The 12,604-nt window shown below is 47.0% G+C and overlaps 1 protein-coding gene across 1 annotated transcript in view; it reads left to right on the forward strand.

Annotated features, from left to right (window-relative positions):
- Positions 1-1,216: 1,216 nt before the first annotated feature.
- Positions 1,217-12,604, forward strand: part of rbfox2 (RNA binding fox-1 homolog 2) — a 26,136-nt gene continuing 14,748 nt past the window's right edge. The window contains exons 1-2 of the mRNA XM_079158745.1: positions 1,217-2,222; positions 8,485-8,535. Coding sequence (XP_079014871.1) covers positions 1,971-2,222; positions 8,485-8,535 — 303 coding nt within the window. The 5' untranslated portion in view covers positions 1,217-1,970. The remainder of the gene's footprint in view (positions 2,223-8,484; positions 8,536-12,604) is intronic.

Consider the following 12,604-nt stretch of genomic DNA (forward strand, 5'->3'; position numbering starts at 1 on the left):
GACCCTCCCCAAGTACGGACAGGTGTGGTGGGGGAGAGTGTTTGCGACAGCTGTTCAGCTGGAGTAAACTGGCCCCTTAAGGCTCCAACTCACCACTGGTTAGCTTAGCATAAAGACTAGAAACAGTTGGCCTGGCTTTGTCTGAAGGTGAAAACACCCGCCTACCAACGCCTCTGAAGCTCACCATTCCACATGCATATCTCATTCGTTTCAGTCAGTACAAAAACCAAAGGGTGAAAAATGACGAGCTGTGGTTTATGTGATTCACAGGGAGGCAAGCAGTGAAAACTTCAGGAAGTTCACAGCTCCAGGACAAGAAATAGTCAGTTCAGGGTGCTGCTAAGTGATTTTATCATCTTGGGAGAAAAACCAGGCTGCTTTCTCTCATTTCCAGTATTTATGCAAAGCAGCTCCTGGCTGTAACTTCATATTTAACTATAGGCCGAGTGGTGTTGATCTTCTCAACGTTTGAAAGCGGTTATAATTTTGCTACATCAAATTGCCTCTGAAGTATTTCCCCCTCGTGCTAGCCTTTGACCACTGGGTGTCATCCAAGCAATAAAAATGCCAAAAGGAACATAAGGTACTCCATGCTGCATGACTCACACAGCTGGGCTAGTGTTGGAGACCTTGGCCTGTGTTATTGGTTGTGTAATGAGTTAGGAATGAAATCTTCTCGAGCTGGACTTGACAAAGCCCACCCTCTGCTAACTCTGTCGCGTGACATGAGCACCACTAAACACGATTGATGTACAGGCAAAAACTCTGCTTTATTCAAAATATATATTTTTTGAAATAGTGCACCGCCTATATATCAAAAGCTAACGCTTGATCAAAATGTTTGGATTTATACTGTAAGGTGGTCTCTCTGGGGCCATACGACCCCCCCTACACACACACACACACACACACCTCCCCTCGGTGAAATGTATGGAAGCACTGCGGCACACTGCGTGTATTCTGCAGGCTGCATGGCTGTCTGGCTCTGCGTTCAAAGGGAGAGCGGAAGATAGGAGGAGGGGAATGACTACACCAAGAGGGTAGGAGGAGGAAGAGGAGGAGGAGGAGGGAGGGAGGACAGTTTCCTTTCTGTAACACACACGCCACAAGATCGCACCGGGAAAACGGGGAGAGGAAAGAAAATTATAGGCGAGAAAGAGAGAGAGAGAAGAAGGAAACACCGCAGCCTCTCGGTCCGTTTGGTTGTTGTGTCGGTTTTTTTTTAAAAGGGGGGGAGAAGTCGTGTTTTCTTTTTAACGCAGACTCGCGGACTAACATGGGGGAAACAGAGAGCTCCTGACGCGGATTGACTTTCAGTGAACCTCTGCTCTGTGGTACAAGGCTAATAGAGGGGAAAGGGAAGACATGTTGAGGGTTTTTTTCGTCTTGAGGTTGCGGTAGGATGTTGATGTTGCGCTCCTAAATACAATACAACAAAAAAAAACACAAAGCCAGACGGTTCTTCGCGGAGAGGAAAAAAACGAGGGCAAATGGACATTTGGCGGTAGGTTGTGCTCAGGAGCTATTGTTTTGATCGGTGTTTATTTAATTGGTTTGTTATGATCTGAAATAACGTAGGCCTCTTGGGCAGACCTGCAGTAGGCTGAATAAATACACGGTCGGCAAACAGGGGCTACATTAGCTGGAAAGAACCCTTGTGATTTAAGGGGGCATTTTAAGGCCACTGTGTTTTGTAGTGAGGTGAAAGCAGTGTTGATTAGCTACTTGTTTTATGTTTATTTCTTAAGCCAGAGAGCCAAAACATTTCCAGATAGATCAACTCTTCAGAGGGGTCTTACAAAGGCCCAGCAGGATATACAGTAAAGGCTTATTTGCGACATCAAAAGATCATTTTTAACTGCGGAGAAAAATCGTCCACAGGCTGGCTTTAAGCACAAAAGGTGCACACGAGTAGGTAGTCTATCCTCCTCCAGTTTAGCTCAAGACAGGGGACAAAAGAAGATTTTTAAATGTTAATGTCGACCGACGTTGCATCCATCATGCTGCCTGTGTCCCGGGGTCTCATGGACCGGGATAGAGAGCTGGACCCCATGGCCGGGGTGCACCCCAACGCCGGCGGCGCTCCGGCGGTCGTCCGAGGCATGAAGCGCGGAGACCCGGAGCCCGACGGACAGGCAGCGGCCGCTCTGGTGGACTTGACCGGGGCGGAGTGCAAGCGTCCCCGGATCGACGGCTCAGGAGGGATCGGTGAGGTTGGCCAGGTGAGGAGTCGACTCTTTTGTCCAAATATAGAAATGGAGGCACGACTTCTCGGGCTAAACACAAGCGTGGTGCAAGGCTCTCTGGGTGTTTTTTAGTTTTTTTTCCACGGTGGCATTATTTAAACGACTGTATTAATAAATAATCCGTATTCTGTTGCGTTTGTAATCCGTTCACATGTCGTCGTTGCAGACGCAGCAGAAAGGCCCCCAATGGTCCACCATAGACTCTGCTCGGTCCATTAGCAGCACTGCAGGACATACCACCACGTTTCACAGCTGTTAATGACTGCGTGCTGTTAATTCACTTTTACAAGGGGGGTTGCAATAGTAAGCGTGTCATTTCACGGTGTCCACTGGGCTGCTTCAGCTACAATGTAGCATTGCAGCTGCTATAAGGCAGCTTAGGCATTTCCCCCAAGCTCTAATTGCATTAGTTAAATATGTATCCATCAATCCACTGGGTTGTCACATTGCAACACGCTATCAAAACTTCTAAAAATAGCTTTTGTTTTATGAAAATCAGTAAAGCCCAGACAGGTTCTCGATTGAGGGTGGAGAATGTAAACAAACCTGACCTTTTTATTATGCAAAAAAAAAAAAAAAAACTCAGCCATGTGGCCGAATGGTGTGGGCAGCATTTGGTTTCGAATGGAAATTGATGTCAGTGTTTGCTTGTGTGATCTTTGAGGAAGGGGAGCGGACTCAAGGGGGGGTATTTGAGGTAAACAAAGGCCTCTGGTTTTATTGGGGGAGGGGGTAGTTTAATCACACCAATTACCTCTTGATTTTCAGACCCCTGCTTTTATCAACGCCCCCGCTGCAGTGTTTGGCCCCGCGTTCTCTGCTTGAATACAGCGCATGTGGTAGACTCCCTTAACCCTGTTTTCTTTCAAAGTCAGTAAAATCAATTTGAACCCTCCCCCTGGTGACCCCAAAATGGTCAAATGTTTCTTAATAGAGCAGCGCAGGACGGCAGGAGGATGTTCTGGTCGTCATTATGGTGTATTATGTAGGGGGAGGCACTCCAATTGGGGGGGTAAAGAAGGGAAAGGCTATTTCTCCGCCATTGGCAGCGCCAGTAATGGAGGTGAAGTGGCCTGTTTGCTCCTGTTTGGAAAACTAAATGGCTGGCTCCACATCGTTATGCCGTCCGTGAGTGCTGACAGACAGGCTTAGGAAGATAATGCACTTAAAAACAGATGTGAGTGGAAGAGTGTGTGTGTGTGTGTGTGTTTGTGTTGGTGAGAGAGAGACGCACAGATCAATAGCTTCAGCCCCTAAAACGTATTGAATGTGAGCTAGCTGGTCAGTCCGGAAATGAGAGTGGGAGAGGTGGCTCCCTCCCTCCCTCCCTCCCTCCCCCTCCCTCTCTCAGTTGGTGCAGGAACAGATTTGCCCTATCACTGGCAGTAAAGAGGCTTTGTTTCCAGCTAATGGGATCACAGCTCATACTGGAGGGGGCATTATAACCACACTGATCCTGAGATCCTTATCTAAGGCAAAAGGGGTTTACACACAGATGCACACACATACGTTGGCATGATCCACACAAACACTATTTTCATAGTCGACTAATTAAACCAATTTTTTATCAAGCGAAAATATATGCTGCTTACAGCTTCTCAAATAGAACGATTTCCTGTTTTCTCTGTTATTGTATTGTAAATGGCACATGTTTGAGTTCTGACATTTTATGACATCACCGTGGGCTTTAGGGATTCATGATAAGCATTTTTCACTGTTAATAATGTGTTATTGATGATTAGTCAGGAACATGTCCCCGTGGACATTGAGAAACTTTGATGGACATTGTATAGACTAAATGATTGAGATGAAATGTGTATGTGTGTGTGTGTATATATATATATATATATATATATATATATATATATATACCTCCTAGACATAGCTCAGCCATGGGGTTTAAAAATATACCAGTGTGTGTATATATAATATACCAGTGTGTGTATTTACAGTAAAACACTGACATGTTTCTATTTTTATAACCCGGTGACATCATCAATATTCCCAAAAGGAAACTGGGAGCAGTGACGATCAGATTTGCTACTTTTTAATTCGGAGCTCTTGGCTTTCAAAGCAACCTCCTATAAAAAGGCACACAGGCCCTTCTGTAAAGCTGATCTTCAGAGGATGGAAAATATGAAATCGCACCGTGTCCTGGTGCTCATGTAGCACAGCGTCTCACTTCTTCCGTCCTTTATTTTTTTTTAATGCAGGAATCGCGGCAGGAGTTGAACTCCAACCTGTGTCTGAAGCCAACACAGTGGGGTGCGGTTGTGGCGAAGAGCAATCCATTTGTACCACTGCAGCCCACTAATGGGATTCTTTCCCGTTTGGCTATTGACACTGCTGTTTTTCTCATTAGTGCATGATGTCATCCCGATGCAGGGGTGGAAATGCTCTGCGTCGAGAAGTCAGAACTTCTGCGAAGTCTTATCAGAGCAGCAATGCTCATGTAAATCAGTGCAGCTCGCGTGTACGACTCGGCTAGCGCGGGCGACTGGATCTAACTGAATGCATTCAACGGTATGAGTTGAAATGTTCGCTGCTGCTCGTAGACATTAGCCGCTGACCTTCTGCAGCCGACGCTGTGCTCGTCCAATAGTATGGATTTTAAATGAATATTAAGTCATCCGCAGCACAGACCACCAGCTCGAGTGCTCCCAATAAAGAGAACTAAATATTTGTATCAGTCTATTTTGCATTCCAGCTCTGCACTGGGGAAGTCCTGCGTTTTTTTCCTGGTATGAGAGAAAAGGGGGGGGGGGGGGGGGGTTGTTTCATAACAAAACCCTGCTGCATCCCCAGCCCGCGTCAGACTTTGGGAAATGTCGAGGTGGTTGTCTGCTTCGATATCCATCTGGCGTGCTGCTCAGCGACTCATGTTTTGTTGTCACTCTGCGTAGGAACCGGGGCTCTCTCCTAACCTAATAAGGTCGGGACCACCGGGGGGGGGGGGTGACACCGACGAGGACAAATGACTTGATTTGGACATTACTGTCGGTGGATCACCCCGCTGTACCTTCATCCCAGGGCCCGGCACTGAAATAGGAAAGAAAACGCCAGCAAGAAAAATGGACTCTTGCTGCTGAGTTGAGAACATTTATTTAGTATTTCTTCCTGTGATGAGTTGCCAGTGGAGGTCTGTTGACCGAATTATGCTTGAGAGAGAGACTCCTGCATGTTTGGGTGATCTGCTCCGGGGGCAGATTTAGCGTCCTTTTAAGTGTCGTTATCCTCACATGTCAATTGCAGTTAAGCGAGTTGTCACTCTTACAGTGTTTATAAAAGTATACTTATTTCAGTTTATCTAAAAGAGAATGCGTCAGGCTCAGAAATAATTTGTCTTTTACCTCCCAGTTATATGTAGAACAATATAGATCTGGGGTGGATAATACTGTCAGTATACTGTGTATGTGTATCGACTAATAAAGCAAGATCGATAATAATTAGTAGCAGCAGCCGTACGCATAATTCACAAAGTGCTTCAGATTATTAAGAGATCTGTTCTTTATCACATAGTTTAACCAGCTGTTTTCAGAGCCAGGTGCTCATCAGATTTAATAAACCCTGATTTACAGCAGGCAAAATTCTCCACCAAAAATGGGCATCAGCGTGTCGCCAAAGAGTCCAGCATCAGGCTTTAGTTTTGGTGGAATGATGTTGCAGTGAAATAGTCACGGAGAGTAATCATGATGGGCAATTATGTTGTGCAGTAAATAATTACATGCAAATACTAATCTTCTCCAATGAGATGTGAAATAAATTGGGGGATAAAAAAAATGAACAGTTTTATCTTGAGTTGCAGATCAGCAGACACAAGTTTGATTATGTTGCGTGCGATTCGCTAGATGATTCTGCTTTATTATTATTATTATTATTATTATTATTATTATTATTATTATTATTATTATTATTATTATTATTATTAATGTTGAACTGTCGAGCCGGCTTCCAAAACCCACTTTGCCCGCAGCTCACATCCTCCTGACAAAAGCACATGTAGGTTTACTGTGGAAAGTTGGAGGGACGTGAAGTACATCAAGGGGAAAACAAACTTCAGATCGCCGGGCCGACTGCTCGGAGGCTTAGCACATAAGTGCTCTGTGGATGAAATGGATTCACATCCTCCTGAGTGCGTGGAGTGCCCCGGCTTTGCAGCCGGGTAGGATGACTCTCGGAGCAGTGAGACGTAGCGCCCCTTCAGACGAGCAGCGGTCCCAAAGGCGCGATGGGAATAGACACGGGTCTTTGTGACTAAATTAGACCTCGCACGCGCTCACAAAACAATCGCACGCGGACGGGCGGATGGACATTCGCCACCGCCTGTATTTTTTACAAGTAGCAGGGCCTTGTTAAAAGATAAAGTGTGACGGAGGGCATTGGAGGTAGCTGAGCTTCTCATCCCTCCCATGTTTTCAGATTTTATTACTACAGGGTCGTCCCTCACCCCCCCCCCCCCCCCCCCCCCCCCCCCGAGCTTGCCTTTCCTCCCCACCCTCCTCCCCTCCTTGCCATCTGTTGACTTCCAGTCATTTTGTTACTTTCTCCTGATTGCTCACTCGGTATTCCCCTGCAGTCTTGTTTTTGCCCCCCCACACACCTCAAAAAAAAGCAAAACACCACCACCACCGCCCCCAGACAAGAATCAGCTGTGTTATTATTATTTGTCATCACCAAACAAAAGAAAAAGAAGAGTTTGAAGCATGATTAACTATCGCACACAATCTTCTTGCGTCTCGTGTTCTGTGGCGTTGAGAGTGAGACGCACTCGACTCTGGCGGCCTCCGCGCAGCGATCCCTCTCTCATTCCTCCCAGCTCCTTAAGGAAATGAAGCACATGACTCCGCTCATGTATGAGTCATTGTCTTTGCTCCCTCCATCTCTTTTTTTTTTTCCTCCCGTCTTTGCTGTCTATTTCCTTTTGTATTTCCAGCTCCCCCCCCCCTCAGCCTCTTCTAATATGAATTCCAGATGTTCACAGATGCCCCCCCCCCCCCCCCCCCCTCATTTTGACGTAGCGGCTCTTTTTGTTTCCCCTTTTCTTTTTTGGGGGGGGGGGGGGGGGTTTGTTTTGATCTTTACTTTACGCCTGCAATGCGTTGTGTTTAGAGCTTGGCCTCGCTAGAAAATAGGATTTATACTTTATTCATGTTATTCAAGCCTCTAAGAGGTGATTCATTATTTAGAGCTTCTGCCTCCCTAAGCCAGTTCGCTAAGTACATTTTTGGCTCTGAGATAGACTCGCACAAACTGCATTTTTTTTTTATTGCGAGGACGCTTCTTTTGCCTCTTGCACTTGGAAACATTGTGCTTAGTTTTGGCGGAAATGCCCAATGGGGTCCAAAGTTAGATGGCTACAGTATTAATCAGGCGAACTGAAGCCGTAAAGCGCGCAGAGCAAAGTGTTCCCCCTGAGGACAGAGCAGATGAGGGACATTGGTTCCAGATGAAAGGAAGATCATGTGTGTGTGTGGGGGGGAGGACAGAGAGAGGAGGGAGGAGCCGAGTTGTTTTATAATCTAGCGATATGAAGCCAGAGACAAATCAGCTTTCCTCCCTTCAAAGCGTGTTGTAATTGCTGCGTAAAGCTCCCTTTTCGTAATGGAACACATTAGCATAAAAGTGGGAACACGGTGTTGTGATACAATTTACAAATAAAGTGAGTTACACACTATTTTGGGGCGCAGGGGGATGAGATTTCTGTTTGTTTGGCTCCAAACACACTTTTTTTCTCTCTTAATGTGTCTTGTTAAACTGCAATTACTCACCAGATGTTCGACGCATCCGTCCCTTTGCTCTGCGCAGCCAGAGAACATTGAGAGGAACGTGTCGGGAGATTGCGTCAGGGCTCATGATGCCATTTCACACCGACGGGCTTCGTGCTCGCTGACACCCCTGACCTATTTATGATTTAAGAGCTCCCTCTCTCTGCCCCGTCTCTCATCTCCCGCTCGCATGATCTGACTCGCCCCCGTTGTCACGTCTTTATGAGCAGACAAAAGATCCGCTGGGTGGAAAAGCTCCGGAGGAGATCGTGGTGGTGGTGGTGGTGGTGGTGGTGGTGGTGGTGGTGGTGGTGGTGGGGGGGTTTGATTAGGAGACAGTAACACCACGCAACTGTAAAGTCAAAGGAAAAGTGTGCAAGAATGGAGACGAGTGCGATAGAGTGAATGAAACGGCATTCCTGTACATCAGGTGTCTGTCCATGTATTCAACAGTCTGCTCTCTTCTCTTCCAGAACAACGACCCTTTGACCCTTGGTTACCATGGCTACCCCTCTCACAGTCAGGTAAGGACTCAAACGGTTTCTAATATTCAAACAGCCATTTCTCTCTATTTCTTTCCTATTCATGAAGCATTATGTATGGCTCACTGAGGCTCTCTGAACCACAAGGTGGGGGTGTAGATTATAATTTATCAGTGGTGGAGAAGAAGACGTGCCTCCACACACCCTTCACTCTTCCAGTCTTGCCCTCCCACCACTTTTTCTTTCTGTTCTCGACAATTAGCAACAGCATTAATCATCTTTTTGAGCTTTTAAATCCAACTTATTTTGTCTGTTGAACATGAAGATTCTCGCATTTATCTCTCAAAGAAAAGCTAAATGCACATTAAAGGAACCATCTGTATTGCGTGTGACTGTGCAAGGCCGCAATCTGTTTACCCATGTTTGTATTAGCCCGCTGATGGTGTTATTAGACTGTTCAGTTTACGTGGTTAATCCTTAGATCATCCTCCGCTCATCCACTCATCCTCTCGTGCTCTGCCCATAATCCCCTCATCCCTCACTCTCTGCGCTGCCCAGCAACCTCTGGCTTCTTATCTGTCCTAACCCTTCACTTGTACGCCCTTATTTGTTTCAGTCGGAGGTATTTTTTATTTATTTATTTCACCGCGAGGTGATGCAGCTTTGAACCGGTTTCCTTGCTAATGGTGATGTTCGCAGAATAATCCTAAACAGTGTTACCTCGTGCGAGCGATCTCTTGTCGGGGTGTAAAGGAGTCCGTCAAGTGCTACTTGAGGGACTCAGAAGTGTAAACCGGCCTCTGACCAGGATTTTTCTTTTTTTAAAAGGGCATAAAGGGAAGAAAACAATGCTGGCCAGCGAAGGCTCCCGCAACACCGAGGTGCTAAGCTGTCAACAGCAGTGTGAGAATGATGTGTTTAAAGAGAAGAGCCTGGAGAGCAGCAATATATGAGGAGAGGGACGAGCCCTTTTCAGACAAGGGATATGAAACCTTTCTTTTTATATATGTTAAAGTAATGTTTTGGGGCTTTATATATAAATATAACGGTGACTTGCAAAAATAATATGCTTTTAACCTCGTATCTAACCCAAATATAGCCAACTTCTATTATTTAAATGTGATTATTTGCATTCTATGATTTACGCTCTAGTAGATTTCCCTCGTTTCCGAGGAAACGATGCTCGCATCTGCTGGATGTCGCGCTGAAGACAAGTACTTTATGTCCAAATGGGCTCAGTATTTCCTTATCTGGAGGACATTGTTTTTTCCGTGTGTTTTAAAAAAAATAATAATGTGACGTGATGAATCCTCCCATTGTGTTCCACTCTGTTGCCTTTCTGATAGAGTAGCTGCTCGAGGCATGTTTTCCTGTCCCCAGTGGTCGATACACGTGTCATTAAATGTGTCTGAGAAACATATCTGGCTCTTCAGCTGCTGAATGCTCCACTACACCGTGTTCACCAGCTAGACGCTCGCTGTGTCTGTCTGCGGTTTGGTGCTGGGAAGGTAGTGTGACGTGTGGTTTCTGTAGGTTGATCGGTGTGGTGAGAGGAGAGTGACGTTGCCGGCTGTGAAACCAAAAACAATGAGCTGAAAGATGCTGAAACGCTAAAGCCCACTGTTAACCATTTTGAATACAAAGAATATTGGTTGGTGTAGAGGAAGTGGGCTTGGTCATCGTGACGTCACCCGTTGGTTTTGAATCCTCCAGTTCGGAGATTTAGTCGTCTCCATCTTGGCTTTTTGCAACCAGTGAACGGAAGTTACCAAATTAGGACTGTGGAGGAGTGACTTAAGAGACTCTGGTAGCGGCGGCAACCTGTCAATCACAGCAAGCCCGCCCCAAAGCATACTCCACTTTATGGTCTATGGTCACAATGATGGTCCATTTAGAGTCATGGTTTGACTCTAAATGGACCATCATTTACTAAATGAACATCATGCTGTGTTGAAGAAGACTTGGAACTAGAGATTGAGACCATAAACTCATGTTTATTATGTTTACTGAGGTAATAAATCAAGAGAGAAGTAGAGTCATTTTCTCATAGACTTCTATACAGTCAGACTTCTTTTTGCAACCAGAGCCGACACCCCCTGCTGGCCATTAGAGAGAATGCATATTTAAGACAGAACCGCAGGTTAACGTCTGGTTACGGCGCGGCCCAGTGCAACTATTATGACGGGTCCTTGTGCGCGATAGTTACCAGTTATGAAGCACACACTCCATTAGGCACATGGATACCCTACGCCCCTGTTAGTGCAGCTTTAAGGGTTCTAACTTTAATGTGGCTGTATTCAGACTTGAGCAGTGTTGGATGTGTTACTAGACCGCTTTTAGGTTCGACACGGTCGGAGTGCCTTTTACAGAAAAGTGAGTTGGCCGCTCGTTCAAACACGAGACAAACATGTAAATTGCCTGCACATTTATGTAACATGGTGCATCTCTGGAAGGGGAGAGTAGAGAGAGAGTAGAGAGAGAGAAGAGAGAGAATTCACTTCCTCTCCCAGTGGTGCCAGCAGCCCCAGTTAACTCACCTACATGGAGAAAGAGAACAGAAGAAGAGAGAGAGAGAGAGAGAGCGAGCGGAGGGAGGGACTGCGACATAAGAGAGAAGCAGAGGGGAGGGGAAAGTTTGCAGGTGTGACAGAGGCAGAGAAGTAGGAGGGGGGGAGGCGTCAGGCTATCTGGGTGAGAGAGGAGGAGGAGGAGGAGGAGGAGGCGCACTGGAGAAGAGACAGAAGAGATGAGCAGGCAAGGGCACAGCAGCAAAACAGAAGGCTGGGGGTAGAGGGAAAGGAAGGAGCGAGTGGGAGAGGGAAAGAAAAGAGTGAGTGGGAGAGAGAGAGAGAGAGAGAGAGAGGGGAAAAGAAAGCAAGCAAGTAAGCAAGCGAGGGAGAGTGACAGGGACAGAGGCCAGCATAGGAGGAGGAGGAGGAGGAGGAGGAGGAGGAGGAGAGAGGGGGGATTGGCATGGCAGACAGAGAGCGAGCGGGGGCAGAGAGAGGGAGATTTTGAATCCGTGAGACAGACAAGAGAGACTGAGCTGGTGAGGTGACACAGGATCGGAGAGGGAGAGAGAGGAGAGACGACGGTCTCGAGTTGTAGCACGGAATACGATGATGGGGCTGTACTATCCTTCCGTGTTGTCGGTGAGTGTTTATCTCTCTTTTTCATTTATTTAAATTTTTTTTTTAAATGTCCTCCTCCGTGTGCGCGTCCGCTGCATCGCTCTTGCCGCGGCTCGGGCTCCACTGTACACGGGGAGCAGGCAGCCCTGTCACCGAGCATGAAATGTTAATTAACTGCTAACAGATGAGGACTCTTCTTGACCCCCCCCCTTTGCCGGAGTGGTCGGGGGGGCATTTCACAGAGCGTCGTTAGGACTCTGCGCCCCCCGGTTGCTATGAGGGAGATAAACAGTGAAAACAAAGCGTAGTATGCGTAAGATGACAGCGAGATGCAGGCTCGGAGATCGTGTCGCCGCGGCGGAATGCACGAGCGCCGATGTGTTATTCTCCTGCCCAGAGCTAGAAGCGCATGCAATCTGAACATCAAGAGCTTCTGCCACTGCCAGAAACGGCGCTCTGCCATGTATTATGTATGCTCAGAAGATTCATTCAGTACAGCGTGTTAGTGTGCTCAGCTGGATGTAGCAGTATGCTGTTTCTGCGGTAAACTCTTTTCGGAGTGGAAGCAGTGAAGGAGTGGGAGGGGGGAGGGGGGGGGGGGGGGCTTTCTCCTTTATTGCCTCTGCAGCTGTCTCTACGTCGCTCAAACCCCGTGAGCGAAAAGGACAGGTGTCCCCCAGCCCCCCCCCCCCCCCCCCTCCAGAACAGTTGTCTCCGTCCTTTTCTTTCTTTCTCGTTCTCCCTTCTGCATCTCTCCTATTCCGCTAGCAACACCTCCTCACTGTAATTTCTGTGTCACACATTTCACACACACACACACAGAAGCTGAAGCACAGAGTGAGCCGCAAAGTTGGTGTCTCGCTCATATCATTCCATTTCGTTCGGCGTGAGTCAGGTCCTCCGCGCGCGCGCGCGTGTGTGTGTGTGTGTGTGTGTGTGTGTGTGTGTGTGTGTGTGTGTGTGTGTGTGTGTGTGTGTGT

The sequence above is a fragment of the Pholis gunnellus genome (assembly GCF_910591455.1).
Source record: "Pholis gunnellus genome assembly, chromosome: 5".
NCBI lineage: Eukaryota > Metazoa > Chordata > Actinopteri > Perciformes > Pholidae > Pholis > Pholis gunnellus.